General features: G+C 41.9%; 2 protein-coding genes across 2 annotated transcripts; one reads left to right on the top strand and one right to left on the bottom strand.

The window, feature by feature from the left end:
* The first annotated feature begins 9620 nt into the window (after positions 1-9620).
* On the top strand, positions 9621-14287 carry LOC107769050 (ruBisCO large subunit-binding protein subunit alpha). Its single transcript, XM_016588225.2, has 8 exons — positions 9621-9978; positions 10156-10345; positions 10983-11104; positions 11265-11472; positions 11570-11715; positions 11888-12194; positions 12571-13022; positions 13764-14287. The coding sequence occupies exons 1-8, from the start codon at positions 9922-9924 to the stop codon at positions 14049-14051; spliced, it is 1770 nt and encodes a 589-aa protein (XP_016443711.1). The 5' UTR covers positions 9621-9921; the 3' UTR covers positions 14052-14287.
* Positions 14288-14851: 564 nt separating this feature from the next.
* LOC107769053 (3-hydroxyacyl-[acyl-carrier-protein] dehydratase FERN, mitochondrial-like) lies at positions 14852-16799 on the bottom strand. The gene is made up of 3 exons (XM_016588227.2): positions 16098-16799; positions 15426-15541; positions 14852-15346 (listed from the first exon to the last, which is right to left on the bottom strand). The coding sequence occupies exons 1-3, from the start codon at positions 16368-16370 to the stop codon at positions 15226-15228; spliced, it is 510 nt and encodes a 169-aa protein (XP_016443713.1). The 5' UTR covers positions 16371-16799; the 3' UTR covers positions 14852-15225.

The raw sequence follows: 16799 nt of genomic DNA, 5'->3' as shown, positions 1-16799 counted from the left end.
TCGCGACCTAATCGGGAACGACATCTCCCATATGTTAGAACTACCGCTGCATCTTCATCCCGCCATGAAGAGGGCCCACCCCGAAAAAGAACAGGGATTCACCGGAACGAAAGAGGTATGCCCCATTTATTATTCGCTCACAATTTTTATGTGTCACCTATAGAGATAGTCTATGCCTTAAATAAGCTCAGACTGAAGGTGAAGTGGACACAAAATATGAGGTCAAACCCAAATACCAGAAAATCAAATGCCCTCTACGAGTTCCATCAAGAGCGAGGACACAAAACCGAAGATTGCATCTCCCTCAGGGAGGAGGTCGTAAACATGCTACAACAGGGATACCTCAAAAGGTTGTTGAGCGATCGGGGAAGGACCAACTTCGCTAGAGGACGTGAATAACATCAAGGGCCGCCAAAACTTCCCTTGCCGACCCGCACCATCCACATGATCATTGGTGGTAGGGGCGACGCCTCCATCAACAACGTGAAGTTCACTACAACCCACAAGCTCAAACGGTCTATCACTCACGAACGATATGATGGACTCGAAGAAAGTATCATCTTCGATAAGTCAGATACCGACAGTTTGGCCTTCCCTCACTATGATGCTCTTGTTATCACTTTACGAATTTTAGATATCGATGTGAGACGAATTATGGTAGATGATGGGAGAGGTGCATGCATTATCCATCCTCGAGTACTTGCACAAATGAAACTCGAGGATAAGATAGTGTCGCGCTGCATCACACTAACAGGATTTAACAATGCAGTTGAGCGAACATCCGGCGAGATCACACTTCCCGTCCTATCGGGTGGTGTCACTCTGGAAACCACATTCCACATCATGGACGAGGACACATCATACAACGCCATAATAGGGCGACCATGAATACACACCATGAGAGCTATCCCCTCCAGCTTGTACCAAGTCATCAAATTCCCAACTCCATGGGGAATATTCAGTATACGAGGGGAGCAACGCACATCCCAGGAATGCTACCTCATCGCCTTAGACTATACGTCCACCCAACAAACAAAGGATAAAGAAAAAGAGGCATAGAAATCAACAGGATCGAGGTCGGTATGCGATGACAGCGAGGACGTTATCAGAGACCCTGATATGGTCGAAGCCGCAGGATCGACCATAGAGGACCTCGACCCCGTTCAGTTAGACAACAACGACCACAACAAGAAAGCTTACATCGGCTGCAAACTTCAGGAACCGGGTAAGTTTCGTGAATATTTAACTGCTAACGCGGACTTGTTTACTTTTAGCCATACAGATATGCCAGGTATCCCAAAGGAGATCGCCACGCACAAATTGAACGTCTATCCACTCTACCCCACGGTGAGGAAGGTTAGGCGTAAGTTCAACTCCGCAATTAATGATGCAGTACACGAAGAAGTGGAAAAATTATTGGAAAACGGCTCCGTCAGGGAGTAGAAGTACCCCAATGGGTCGCCAACGTTGTCATGGTGAAAAAGAAGAACTGCAAATGGCGGATGTGCGTAGATTTCACTGACCTGAACAAAGCTTTCCCCAAGGATTCATTTCTGTTACCCCATATCGACCAACGCATCGACACAACGTCCGGGCACGAGCTACTAAGCTTCTTGGATGCCTACCCGGGCTATAATTAGATCCTCATGGAGGAAGATGACCAGGAAAAAACCATATTCATCACCCACCAGGGGATATACTGTTACAGGGTCATGCCCTTCAGACTGAAAAATGCGGGGGTAACTTACCAAAGGTTGGTGACGAAGATGTTCAAAAACCAACTTGGTAAAATGATAAAAGTCTACATATACGACATGTTAGTCAAATCCAAAAGGAAAGAAGATCACATCGACCACTTGAGAGAAGCCTTCGGCATACTCAGGCAATACGGCATAAAACCAAACCCCGAAAAATGTGCATTCAGCGTGGCCTCAGGAAAATTCTTAGGTTTCCTAGTGTTGCAGCAAGGTATCGAGATCAATCTCGATCAAATCAAGGCCATCAAAAGAATACCAGAGCATTTGACCACCAAAAATAGGTTCGGAGGTTGATTGGCCGTATCGCCGCCCTTTCGAGGTCATTTCACGATCCTCCAATATGTGCCATAAGTTCTTCGGCGTACTCAAAAAGGAGAATAGCCTCCAATGGACCCCTGAGTGCGTCTAAGCCCTAAAGGAGTTAAAGGTGTACTTGTCATCGCCACCGTTGCTTTCAAAACCAGAACCGGGACAGCCCCTCCTCGTTTATCTCTCCATGTCCGAAGTAGCTGTGAGCACGGTCCTAGTCCAAGAAAATAAAGGTACGCAATCCCCCATCTATTACATTAGCAAAACACTAGTCGACGTCGAGACAAGATACCCCCATCTCGAAAAACTGGCTCTAGCCTTAGTCGTAGCTTTATGAAAGCTTAGACCATATTTCCAATGCCACCCCATCTCGGTCGTCACGACTTTTCCCTTAAGAAGCATTTTGCATAAAAACGAGCTAACGGGCAGGTTGGCCAAATGGGCCATCGAACTGAGCGAGCACGATATTACATATCGGCCGCGAACGGCGATAAAGTCACAGGTCCTCGTAGACTTCGTTGCCAACTTCAATGCAAAAAATAATGCCTGAAGTCGAAAAAGAAGTCGTCCACGTTTCTCTTCAAACAAAAGACTTCTGGGTCCTATACACTGATGGCACGTCTAACGCGTCAGGGTTTGGGCTGGGACTCGTACTCGAAGTTCCAACATGCGAAGTGATTCGCTAGTCCATAAGATGCTCGGACATGACTAACAACGAGGTCGAGTATGAGGCCGTAATTGTAGGACTAAGACTAGCACTCAAATACAAGGCGAAGCGGCTAAAACTACACTACGATTCTCAACTCGCGGTCAACTAAGTCACAGGTACTTTACAAATCAAGGAGCAAAGGTTACAAAAGTACTAGACCGAAATCTGCAAGCTGCTACCCGAGTTTGACGAATGTCAACTCGGCCAGATCTCCCGAGCACAGAATACTGAGGCGGACGGCCTCGCCAAATTAGCTGCAGCCACCAAAAACATTACAATCGGAGAAAGAAATGTAGTCCACCTCCTCAACTTATTGATAGATCAAATCGAGGTAAGAACCATAAACCTGACTTGGGACTAGCGCAACCGTATTGTTAAATATTTGCAGGATGGCGTACTCCCCGATGATAAAAAAAAGAGGCCAAGAAACTGTGAATGCAAGCAGCCAGATACGACATCATTCATAACGACCTATACAAGAGGACGTATGGCGGCTCTCTGGCGAAATGCTTAGGCCCAAATCAGACATGGTGCATCCTTGAAGAAGTACACGAAGGCCACTGTGGAGCTCACTCTGGCAATCGAGCTTTGGTCAGATGCCTCATACGGGCAGGGTATTACTGGCCCACCATGAAAAAGGAGGTCGTGGATTTTTTTTAAGGGAATGGACATCGTGGGCCCCCTCCCGGCAGGACGAGGTAACATACGATTTCTTTTGGTTTTAATTGACTATTTCTCTAAATGGGTAGAAGCAAGAGCATTCTCCCAAATACGCGAACATGAAGTGATTGCCTTCATATGGAAAAACATCATATGCCGTTTCGGTCTCCCCAAAGAGATCAGCTGCGACAACAGGCCCTAGTTTGCGGGAAAAAAAGGTCATTGAGTTTTTTGAAAAATGGCACATCAAATGAATACTCTCAACGCCATACCACCCCGCGAGCAACGGGCAAGCAAAATCCTCGAACAAGTCGATACTGAACATCATGAAGAAGAAACTCGAGGACGCCAAAGGACTGTGGCCGAAAATATTACCAGAAGTACTCTGGGCCTACCGAACAAAGCCAAAGACGAGCATAGGAGAAACACCATACTCGTTAGTCTATGGGACTGATGCGGTAATACCGGTCGAGGTCGGAGAACCCAACCTAAGATACACCCGCGAAAGTGGACCCAGGAGCTCGACAAAGAGAATGCAGGAGCTCGACAAAGAGATATGGCCTACGTGAGAATGGTCACCCAAAAGCAACAAGCAGAATGCTATTATAACAAAAAAGGCAAAGATCAGACCATTCAAAGCCGGGGACTACGTGCTCAAAGCCAAAACACAAGCAAGCAAAGACCCCGCGGGAAGTCAAACTAGGAACAAACTGGGACGGCCCCTACAAAATCACGGCAATGACAAACAAAGGGTCATTCCAACTAGAAACAATGGAAGGAAAGCGACTACCAAACAACTGGAATATTACACACCTCAAGTACTTTAACTTTTAAAAGATAGTGTCCCCAAAATCGTATTCTTTTTCCCCTCACTTGAGTTTTATCCCAATTGGGTTTTCTAGAGGATATTTTTAACGAGGCGATGAAGGGGACACTTCAGGATTGAAGTACGCACAAACGAAGGTACTGGACGGCTAGTTCATTGCTCGACCTCTCAATACTTTTCCAGGTCGACCAATGAAGGGCTAGATAGACTGGGACTGGGACTAAAATGCCAGCCAGCGCCCAAAAAATATGTAAATATCTCTAAGTGTATGAACAAAGCACAAATACATGAAGTTTATTTCTATTCTCTCTAAGCATATGTTACATTCGACCTCGTTCGAATTAATACCTAACCAGACCTTGACCATAACTAAGCATAGGTTACATTCGACCTCGTTCGAATTAATGCCTAATCGACCCTCGGCCATAACTAAGCATAGGTTGCATTCGACCTCGTTCAAATTAACGCCTAATCGGCCCTCAGCCATAACTAAGTATTGGTTACATTCGATCTCGTTCGAATTAACGCCTAACCGACCCTTGGCCATAACTAAGCATAGGTTACATTCGACCTCGTTCGAATCAACACCTAATCATCCCTCGGTCATAACTAAGTATAGGTTACATTCGACCTCGTTCGAATCAACACCTAATCATCCCTCGACCATAAATAAACATATGATATGTTCGACCTCGTTCGAACTAACGTCCACTGGCCCTCGGCCATGATCAAACCTAAGTTTGTTTCGACCTCGTTTGACCCCAATCGAACTAAATTATTATGACCAAGAAAACCAAGGCAACCAAGTAACAAAATCAAAAAGCATACAAACCTAAACAGAAGAAAAAATGATTAGGTACAAATAACGAAACTGGTATTTCATACTTAGAATATATTTTACAAAGGCTCGAGAATATGCCCACCAAAAATTGCTCAAGTCTGTAGCAACACAAAAGAAGAAAAAGAAAAGCTACTAATCGCCGCCTGGCCCAGCCGCACCATCAGCCTGGTCGCCTAGACCATTGTCATCTACCCCTTCACCATCACCATTGCCATCAGGATACTCATCTTCATACCAGACGTCCTCTTCAATCCGGTCCATGCCCACATACTTCTCGTCGTCACCGGCCTCCGGTGTAGCAGGATCGTAGCCACATGCGACACGAGCTCCACATGCCTTAACACGAACATCCTTCATGTGCCTTAACACGAGCATCCTCCACGTGCCTTAACACGAGCATCCTCGAAGACGGCTTCTGAAATGGTTCTCGCCTTCATCAAATATCTGAATATATCCAACTGGGCCTCGGCGTAAATCCACTCCTCGTATAAAACTCGATAAACATCAGGGAAATCAGAAACATAGGAAGAGGATGGTCGAGCCAATAATTGTGCCTTCTCGGACTCTAGAGCGGCGACTCGATCACAAAGGCCAGAAGCCTCTTTCTCTAATTCTCCAATCCATTCATCAAGCCGCTATTCTTTAAGTCTGGCCGTCTCCAAGGCATTCTCTCGCTCGGATTGGAGAACACGGATAACGATCTCCAAATCCTCCATCTTCCTCATAGCCCCTGACCGAGATAACTCCGCCTTCACAAGATCCGTTGTCTTCTCAGCGACCTTGCCCCTTAAAGCATCGGCTTCGAATTCACACTCCTCGATCTCGGCGTACAACGAGAGCACCTGGGCTTGAAGATCGCCGCACTGGGCTTCAACCCCTCTACTAACCTCTAATTCCTTCTCTTTGTCCCTTAACGCCCCCTCAAGAACACTGTATTTTTTGATGACCTTCACCAGCTCATCATCGTTTTCCTTCACCTCGTATCTGAGAGCTCGGAAGTTGCTACCTACGCCAAACCGCCTACAAATCTCGCGATACTTACCACGGTACTCGCGGTATTTTCTCTCCATCTTCAGAAAAATAGCCTTATGCCTCTCCTCTCTTTGGGCGCTTTCAATCTTCAAAATCACAGTCTGAAAGAAAGAGGAAAACAAAATGAAGAGTAAGAACGAAACAAATTTTGAACTCGACAAACAAAAATGAGAGGGATCAAAAAGCTTACCCTAAGAGCGAGGCCGGCTATGCTCCTAGATAAGGTAGCATCCTTCAGCTTTTCGAGGGTTTTACCCTCCACATCAGAACAGAGGGTACCATGAGAAGGGACCATGTCCTCCGTGTTGACCAATAAATCTCGATCCATAGGGATCGTAATAGTCCGCGTGGACCCCTCCAACCTTACTTCGAGTCGGGTAAATCCCTCCCCCATCATCCTTACCTCATCGGCATCCACATCAGAGCCCGTCTCGTAACCATCCTTGGCTACGCACTTTCCTTTTATGTCGGCCATCGAAGAAGGATCCTCGGCCAGTCGCGAAGCCGATGGCTCATCCCGCCGCAGATTATCAGGGACTTTCGCCGACGACCTTTCAGATTCCATCATGGTTTCAGGAAGAGACATAACCTCTGTGGCTTTAGTCGATGGCGGAACTACAGGCGATAACTCAGCATCATCTTCAAGCTCTATGGTCGCCATTTCTCGGATGACAAAATCGCCCGTCACTGAATCCACCGCTCGAACAACCCCTTCGCCGATGTCCACCGATCTTCTCTTGCGGGGAACCAAATTACCACCACTCGGCGACAATTCCTCGTCCTCGTCCACTAGATAAAGCAAAGGAGAAGTCGGAAACTCCGCTGTCCATATATTCGCGGACACATAATAAGACGGTACGGAAGCAGAAGTAGGTATGGTCGACGAATGAGTAGGCCTGGTCGTAGCAGAAGAACGAACAGAGGCAGATGACCGAGCAGGACTAGCCTCAGTCACAGTAGGAACGCACTCCAAAGAAGAAGCAACTTTCCTCTTGCGAAACGCAGGAGGAGGAGCCCTCGGCCTCCTCGAAGACCCTCGAACTGAAAAAGAATAAGTTTCGTCACCACCAATAATGAACTGTAGCGTGCAAGCAACCATGTGGTCAAAGGATAACTAAAAATAATAGACGAACTCACCGGCCAAATAAGAAGCAAGCCCGAACCTCTTGAGAAAGCCCGACCACTCACGAATCCCTACCGAGTGAGGTAGAATTCGGCCAACCCAGTCAAAAATGTCCTCGACCAAAGGAGGAGGCGCGACTTTAGCTGTACATGGAACAGAAAATGTTAGAACCTACGACTAGAAACAAACAAATCAAATACCTTTCACAAAATAGAGGCATTTACGAGCGCGATTCCAGGTCTCAGAAAAGCCGTCCGCATTGGCTACCACGTCCCCGGTTCTGACGAAGAAGTAGTTGAGCCAGAACTGACGATTTGCTTTATCGTCCATCTTCACCACCAAGCATTTACCTTCTCGGTGGTGAAGATGCAACATCGCCCCCTATAAAAGCTAGGGGCGAAGAGATGTACCAGATGGTGCAGTGTGACCTCGACTTCGGCCAACTCGGCAAATTTTGAGAGCATCCTAATAAGCTTGTAAATGTACGGAGAGAGTTGGGCCGGGCAGACACCGTAATAGCGGTAAAATTCCTCTGCCAATGGGAGAAGGGGGAGAGTATAGCCGACCTAGAAAGGATACGCGTAAAACGTGCAATATCTGGGACGGTGGATTTGCACCACGTCGCGCCCTGCTGGGATCAGATCGATGTGGGCAGGGATATTGAATTTTGTCCTAAGCTCAGATTGGCCTCTCCCATTGCTACTCCGAAATTTCAAGCTCACCTTTAGTTGCCTTCGAGAAATCGGACCTAACTTTCTCACTACGAGGGATTATTTCCTCCACCGTAGGAAAGTTTTCTTCCTCTATGGCGACAGAAACTCTATCAACGTGAAGGGGTATAAGCACTGCCAAAGGGACATGATCAATTGCCATACCAGAAACAGAGAACACATTAGTCATGTTGATTAAGGAAAGATGTTCGAGCAAGGAAATGTTAGAAGCAGCGAGAATCACTAAAACTAGTAAGAAATTTCAAACAATGGAAGAAGAAGAAGATACATAGTTTTTTGGATGCAAGAGGTTTCGTAAAGATTGGAACATTACCCACACACCCCTATTTATAAAAATTCAGGCATCAAAACTAAGGAATTAATCCATCATTACCTGGCACTGTAACCGAAGCGACATATTCAATAAGAAGGCGCGCACGAAATGAAGCAACGTATGAGGAAATTGCGTCACAATGATGCATGTCGCCATGACGTCATCCTGATTCGTGGGACATATGACCTAGAAAGTGCGGCTCACAAAGTGACACGCTGCCAACTCGCCCCAATCATCACGACTTGTTCATACCGTCTAAATGCTTTGATCACGTTACACAATATCCGCTCATTGAGCCCGCCTGAGGCCGGCCTCAATAAGCGGAAGGACTAACTGTATAGGTCAAAATCTGTCCTAAAATATTTAGGGTAATGCAGCATTACGGAAAGAATCAACCGAGGTCGGCTAGGGAACAACGAGGTTCGTGGTAAAGATGGCAACAATGGCCGAGGTCAAGCACCGTTGGCAGAACAACAACAACTAGTTTTTGAAATAGGATATTAAAGAGAACATTCTAGTGAATATTCTCTGCACTTGTACTATTAGGATTTGTTAGAGACATGTCTCAAATAAATAGGGAAAAAGGGAAGGGAAAAGGGCAGGTAATATTCATGGTGATAAGAGTAGACTTTATCGAAAGATTCTCTCTCGTAAAGATACAAAAACTACCTTTTTATCAAGATTCTTGCCCATATTATTTCACACTTTTCCACCGAATCCGAGAATAGTTCGAACAAATCTTGAAGTTATCTGTCATTCATCATTGTAAGGAGGAACATTCGTCTGACTCATTATTTATTGGGTGAATCATTCATTCTATTTACTTTGATGTCATTTATTGTTATTTATTGCTAGTTACACCTTCACTGGATCTGTCCCATCTCACACACGTTCTCAAAATTCGCATCTAGAGTTATTATCATTAAATAGATTTAACCCATTACTACATAAATTTAATAGTTTAGACGAAAATTATACTTTTTTATTAAACAGGATTAAAAGTAATTATTAAATATTCCATATTGTTGAGATTTTCGTGCAACCGGAGAGCATTAAAATTTTACAGAAATCACATGCTGAGAAGAGAAAATCGAAGCAACCATCACACAAGTCGAGAAAGAGAAACAGACAATTAACAGAGGGCCACGACGGGATTATAATGATTTGTGACATGGCAATAAAAAGGAAATGCAATGAAATAGTAGTAGTAGGTAAACAGCCCGAATCCAAATTGACGCACGTTTTTCACGACAATCTTCTGAAAAAAGCAAAGCAAAAAATCGCTGTATAAAATATAGATTTTTACAAGTTAAGTCTCTTGAAAATATAAAATTTATAGTCTTAAAAATAAAATAGTTTAGCTACTTACTATATGCAAAGACGATTTGATATTGTAAAAAATACTCTATAACTTAAACTCTTCTTTTTAAATTACTTCATTCATTGTGTAAAGGTTCTAACTTTAGAATGCTTGTGTAATTAGCTTTTTCGAATACTTCACCTAACCTTTACTGCTCCCTCCAAAACCCACCTACCTCGCCCTTACAGTTACTCCGAGCAAAAAGGCTTTCATTGCAGCTGGCTGCTTAAACCCTCTTCACTATACTCTTTCTTCTGATAATGGCATCTGCAAATGCGATCTCCACTGCCTCTATCATATCCTCTTCATCTAAACAGGTGCATTTTTAACTTCGTTTCCTCACTTGGGTCTTTTATATTATATTGTTTGTTGGGATCTTTAATTATTTGCTTAGAGTTGTGATCTTTATTATCTTCTTAGTTGTGATCTGCTTTTATCTGTTTAAAGTTGTGGTTTTTATCTGTTTTGTTGGTCTATTGGGGGTGTCAATGCAGGTGGGTTTGAAGGGTAGAAGGGTGAACCAATTGCAGGGGCAGAAGTTCCACAATAACAAGGCTTCAAAGAGTCGGTTAATAGTAAGGGCAAATGCTAAAGAAATCGCATATGACCAGAAATCAAGAAGTGCCCTTCAGGCTGGTATTGATAAGCTCGTTGATGTTGTTGGTCTCACTCTTGGTCCTAAGGGTATGTTCCCTCTGCTTCATCTTTGTCTTGCAGATCAATTTAAGCTTTCCTTTTTAGTAGTATTGTTTTTATGGAGGTTGGAAGTTTTGAAGTTTGAACCAACCACATCTGCAAACTAACCCGGTTCTAAGGTCGGAGAAAGTTTTTGTCTTGCCAGCAATTTGATGACAAGAGTTAAAGTAGTCAAACTAAGATGAGTTTCATATAATCACCCAATTAACTTGGGATTTAAGTGTAGTTCATATTTTGATATCTTATGGTTTGAAACCCAATATGATAACTTAAGTTCTTTTACTTTCTCTCTATGAGCCATTTCTTTCATTTCATAGCGAGCTATATATGATTGAGGCAGATAATAAGTCCGACCTGATTATTTGTTGGATTCTTTGTAACATCCCCACAACTAGAGCTATAGATTTATTCTGTCTCGTAGTACTTTTAGCGTATCTAGTTGACTATTATGTGGTGTGCTTAAGGGAGGGAGTGAACTGAAGTAGAGAATTGATGACCATACATGTGGACGATAAGTCTTTAAACATAAGACATTTAACAGATGTATCAATGTTATATGTGTCTCCTCCAGCAGTTCTGCAATTAGTGCATTTTAACTCATGATCATCTGTTTACTTTCCTATAGGGAGGAATGTGGTTTTAGATGACTATGATACCCCGAAGGTGGTTAATGATGGAGTCACGATTGCTCGAGCCATAGAGCTACCTGATGCTATGGAAAATGCAGGTGCCGCCCTTATCAGAGAGGTTGGTCATTTTCTTCCATTGGGGGGTACTTCAAGATCGTTGTTAAAACTGTTCTGAATTTGGTTAATTGTTCTACAGACAGACAGTTTAAGAACAATTGTCATATTTATTGTATTCCTGGATTTGTGTATTTGATGCTTCCAAATTTATTATGGTGAAGGTTGCAAGCCTAACAAATGATTCTGCTGGTGATGGGACAACAACTGCATCAGTTCTTGCCAGGGAAATCATTAAGCGTGGTCTATTAAGTGTTACATCTGGTGCAAATCCAGTGTCTTTGAAGAAGGGTATCGACAAAACTGTAAACATTTTGATTGAAATGCTAGAAAGAAGGGCTAGGCCTGTTAAAGGTCGTGATGACATCAAAGGTAAATTAATCTTACTGCTTTTGCTGTTAACTCCGGCCTATAAACTTGCTATAATGAATGGCAATTAACAATTTGAAAACAATTGTCTTCCCACCAGCTATTGCTTCTATCTCTGCTGGAAATGATGATGACATTGGAACCATGATTGCTGATGCAATTGATAAAGTTGGTCCTGATGGTGTTCTAACAATCGAGTCATCCTCTTCCTTTGAAACAACTGTTCATGTTGAAGAGGGAATGGAGGTATTTACCTACTTAGATGAGAATGTGTTCTCTACTGTTTTTTCTATATCGTTGGTAGTTCACCTGTAATCAGTGGTAGATCCTAGGTTTAGATGACGTGGGGTCTGAGTTGAATGAGGGTTATCAAATATATGTCTAACTCTAACTAATACTTTGCTCTGTCTTTTTGCAGATTGATAAGGGATATATCTCCCCACAATTCATGACCAACCAGGAGAAATTAATTGTAGAATTTGAGAATGCTAGAGTGCTGGTTACAGATCAGGAGATTTCAGCAATCAAGGATATTATGCCCCTCTTGGAGAAGTCAACTGAATTACGAGCCCCTCTGCTCATTATAGCTGGAGACTTAACTGGAGAAGCTTTGGCTACTCTTGTTGTGAACAAGCTGCGAGGTGTACTGAATGTTGCTGCCATCAGAGCACCTGGTTTTGGGCAAAGGAGGAAAGCTCTTCTCCAAGATATTGCCATTGTAACAGGTAGTCCAACTTGCTTGACTTAATTGTACCACTTCCCACAAATTTGTTAGAGTAAACTAGTTTCACAGCTGTTTGTGTTTTGTCAGGCATAATCTTGAACTAGATAATTGTCTTCAAAAAGATTCTTGAACTAGATAAATGAAGGCACTATAGTATCTTTTCCTCCCTTGTTTTTTTTCTTTTCCATGTCGAATGTGTGTGTGATGAGGAAAGGAGGAAGTTGTAGCTGATACTGGTGGGAAGTTTAGCCAACACAATTCTTAGATAATGCTTAATTTCCCTATCCTTGGATTTATACGATTTTCCTCTCAGCTTATTTAGCAATTCTGTTTTAAGTAGAAACAATTTCTAACGTGCTGCTTGTGTATATTTTCAGGAGCAGAGTACCAGGCTACTGAATTGGGTATGCTTGTTGAAAATACCCCAGTTGAAGCACTAGGTTTTGCTAGAAAGGTGACCATCTCCAAGGACTCAACAACCATTCTTGCTGATGATGCGTCAAAGGACGAGATACAGACTAGGATTTCTCAGCTTAAGAAGGAGTTGGACATGACCGATTCAATATCTGACTCAGAAAAACTTGCTGAGAGAATTGCCAAGTTGTCTGGAGGTGTTGCTGTCATAAAGGTTGGAGCTGCAACAGAAGCTGAGCTCGAGGACCGCAAGCTTCGAATTGAGGATGCGAAACATGCAACTTTTGCTGCAATTGAAGAGGGAATTGTACCTGGTGGTGGTGCTGCTTTGGTTCATCTATCAACTTATGTCCCTGCCATTAAGGACAATCTTGAAGATCCAGATGAGAAGTTGGGGGCTGACATTGTGCAGAAGGTAAATTATGTTCAATTTACTCCTATTAAGAAATCTTTCATTTTATTCATTCTATTTTTGTGGGTATGTATTGAAGTTGAAGTTGCGGGTACCTAGTATATTATTATGGCACCTTGGTTTAGTCTTTTATGGCAATGTAACCGTTCCCAATATAATTGACTGGTAAGCTAATAACTGTATTCTAGAACTTCCAAGTCATAATCTGTTCGATATCTGAGCTAGAGAATCAGCTGAATAGTGTCACTTGACTTGGTAGGCACTAGCAACCCTTCTATAGCAAAATGGAGTTGTGCTATATCGCTAACACTGGGAGGGTATACTAAGAGCCAACCGACTCATTATCCTCTGGAGGATCAAGAACTTGCAAAGTATTAGGGGCTGAGCATTTATCTTGGACACAATCTAATTGGGAACATACAGTGATAGTACTAGATGATCAGTTCGGGTGGTATCAATTTGGATTTAGGGACGGGAAAGCACTGACGACACAGGATAACATCCAATTAGACATAACTGTGCAGAGCACTTCCTGCATATACAGGAGCTTACTCTGTTTTTTTATTTATTTATTCTTTTAGCATTTTGTTGTCCTTTATTATGATTTCTTATTGGACAAAATCCATGTGAGAAAGGAAAAGATTGTAACTAGTGAATGCTTATTGAACAGTGTGCATTTGGATGAATCTCTTACGAAAAGCAATACATATTTTTTAAAAAAAATATTTTTATTTGTGCATGCAGGCATTAGTAGCTCCGGCATCTTTGATAGCCCAAAATGCTGGGGTTGAAGGGGAAGTAGTTGTGGAGAAGATAAAGGCAAGCAAATGGAAGATGGGTTACAATGCAATGACCGACAAGTATGAGAACTTAGTAGAAGCTGGTGTCATTGATCCAGCCATGGTAACAAGATGTGCCTTGCAGAATGCAGCTTCAGTTGCAGGAGTTGTACTCACTACACAAGCCATTGTCGTGGACAAGCACACGCCTAAAGCACCTGCATTTGCTCCTCCACAAGGACTTCCTATGTAATCTATGATTATACAGCAGTAGTTAGGAACTTTGGGCAATGTTCAGTTACTTATATGTGCCCTGTTATGGCAGAGATTAGTGTTGACAATGCTCGAAGGATTAAAAGATAAGACCATTTGAATTTAAGCTGGCGTTCAGTTTCTGGTTGTCATAAGCTCATATTAAAAAGTACATTGTTTGCTAGGATTAGCTGTAAACTTCTTCACTTTAGGATGAATAAACTTTTCAGTTATTCACTGTCGTCTCTTGAGTTTATCATGGTTTTCTTCTTTGGTTTTACTTGTTTCTTTGACCAGGCCACTTTGCAAAGTTCTGTTGTGTATGATTGACAGTCTTACCAAGGCACTTTGTGCTAGTGCATTGCATTAAGGGCTCGTGTGGGGTGAAATTTACTTCCTCCGGGTTTTTACATTAAATCAGGTTAATTTAACAGTTGACAATTTGATATTGGTTATGCAACCCCATGCAAGTAAATTATTTTTCGTTCATATTTGTGTTCATCTCCTTTCCCGTCTACTTCATTTCTTCAAATAGCAATCTCTATCTTTTTTCCCTGTTCTTTTGGTGAAAGTGAACAAATCTCAAAATAGTGTGTTCTTACTCTGCACAATAAAGTTTCTTTAGGGCATTACCAAAATTTCCCACAGAAAAGAACAAAAATCCAATACTCTCTTTACTTCATTTTATAAAGTGATGTTTCACGACATTTCTGTAAGCTATAATAGCTTGTCATTAAAGGTAAATGAAAAGTTTTAAAGTTAGAAGCTTACAATTATAGAAATATAAGTAATTTTTCGGAGTAAACTAGAAAGGAAGGTGAAATAAAACATAATAGATAGTATAAGATTTTACAGCTCAATCGCTTTCATGCTCAAAGGACAAGGACTGCGTTTGTGACCAAGTACCACAATCAAAAGTGACTTTTTAATGTGTGATCAAGAACAATGCTAACTGGTGACTTAACCTAAAGGCTCAGAACAATGCTAACTTGTGACTCAACCTAAAGGCTCTGGACTGAATGACATCGAATTCTACCATCCAGGGTTGCAATTAACTGAGGGACATTCCCTATGTATTTCTTAATAATAAGCAGACAACTATGCAGGCTGCTAGGATTTTAAGAGAATCTCGTGCAACTTCAGGTGCTTTAACTGACAAGCAAAGGTTTTTCCGATTAGCTGGAAGTACTTGCCAAGTGAGTTGGTTCCATTACCAGAGATGGTAAAATTGCTGTTGCCTCACCATCAATTACTAGAGGACCATCACATTTGAAACATTTTGTTGACAGTTTTGCGCTGGACCATAGAGAGCAATGCAATTAGGAGCCACAAAATATGGTATCGAACTATAAATCTTCAGCCAAGAGGTACTTACATATGCTTGTTTTTCATTTGTCTAATGCTTGATGCTTGTACCTCAGCAATGATCTCATCTCCAATATAAACAGGTAATTTGAAGTGCAAGGTTTGTGAAACATACACAGCTCCTGGCTGGAGAAATTACCAAACAACAATAGTTAGAGTTACACTAAAGAATTTTCCAATTTAAAACCAGATCTACATAGTACCTTCGCCATTCAACAATGTTGCATATTTAGCTACTTTAAGAAATATATCATCATATTTACTCTTAAGTATATAACAAAAAAGTTTAAGGATCTGTTAAGCTATCGGTGTAGGTTAACTAATTATAGTAGGTTGTGTGTACCTTCTTTTCGACATGAACAACTAAAACTTTAACTTCTACTTGACTTTTAATTAACCTTATAGTGTTTAAAACCTATTTATCCTACCATTCTATGAATATTAAAGTCTTGGCTAAGTATTAACAAAGTTTTGGATTTAAATTAGATACACTAACGTGTAGTTTAATTGTTGTATCATATTATTTAACCATCATTTTCAGGTAACTAATCCATTGTTACCATACAAGCTACATGTATTTGGACTTTTACTTAACTAACCAAATAGTGTCTTTTACAATGTCATAAAGTTTTTAAGTTCTTAAGAGAAGCAACGGGACAGGATTGAGGAATGTAAAACTTACAAAATGAGCAGCAATAATCCTAGGAAATAAGGAAGCGACAAGCATCCCAGGAACAAGGCGGTCACTAAAACCAGCATTTTTGGCGCATTCAGCATCAAAATGCAATGGATTGGCGTCGTGTGTCAGCTTGGAATACTCAATAATATCAGCATCTGAAAATGTCCTTGCTTGCTTCAAAATGCTTCCGCTTTTTAACAAATTCGAGGAGGTGGACAACGATGAAAAGCCATATGAAGAAGAAATAGAAGATGACAGGATACGTTTTATAAGCATCTTTCTCAAACTTCAAAGGCAACACAAAATGATAATAAGGCAGAAAATAAGGACTCTGAATGCGGTTAAGTGAACCCACTGACAGATTTTTATTAAATACGAATGGACAAAGAGCGATTGAAAGATATATGAAAATCTGAAATCTCTTTGAATCAAATAGTCGAACAGACTGTGTACAACCTGCGGGTTGGAAGATCCCTGATTAATCCCCGTGCCAATTAAACCACAGCTAGCTAGTCAGAAACTAACCCGATTTTACAGCCCAGATTTTGAATTTTTGGATTCCCAGTCCAATTGCAAAATCGGGTGTTAAAGTTTTTCACGACCAAACGTTACCGAAAGACTTTGGGCTAAGGCTAATGCGCAATCTCGCTGTAATGTAATCTGGATCAGAGTGCTACCTCTCTCTGGTTGGTTTGTCGACTAGAG

The sequence above is a fragment of the Nicotiana tabacum genome, chromosome 22 (genome assembly GCF_000715075.1).
Source record: "Nicotiana tabacum cultivar K326 chromosome 22, ASM71507v2, whole genome shotgun sequence".
NCBI lineage: Eukaryota > Viridiplantae > Streptophyta > Magnoliopsida > Solanales > Solanaceae > Nicotiana > Nicotiana tabacum.
The sequence above is the reverse complement of the archived record's forward strand: the minus strand, read 5'-3'. Positions and strand labels throughout refer to the sequence as shown.

Coding starts and splice junctions, on each gene's coding strand:
- LOC107769050 (XM_016588225.2), top strand. CDS start 9,922: ATGGCATCTGCAAATGCGATCTCCACTGCCTCTATCATATCCTCTTCA. Junction 11,716..11,887: donor ATGTTGAAGAGGGAATGGAG/GTATTTACCTAC, acceptor GTCTTTTTGCAG/ATTGATAAGGGATATATCTC. Junction 13,023..13,763: donor GGGCTGACATTGTGCAGAAG/GTAAATTATGTT, acceptor TTGTGCATGCAG/GCATTAGTAGCTCCGGCATC.
- LOC107769053 (XM_016588227.2), bottom strand. CDS start 16,370: ATGCTTATAAAACGTATCCTGTCATCTTCTATTTCTTCTTCATATGGC. Junction 15,542..16,097: donor GGATTATTGCTGCTCATTTT/GTAAGTTTTACA, acceptor TAATTTCTCCAG/CCAGGAGCTGTGTATGTTTC. Junction 15,347..15,425: donor CAAATGAAAAACAAGCATAT/GTAAGTACCTCT, acceptor TCTATGGTCCAG/CGCAAAACTGTCAACAAAAT.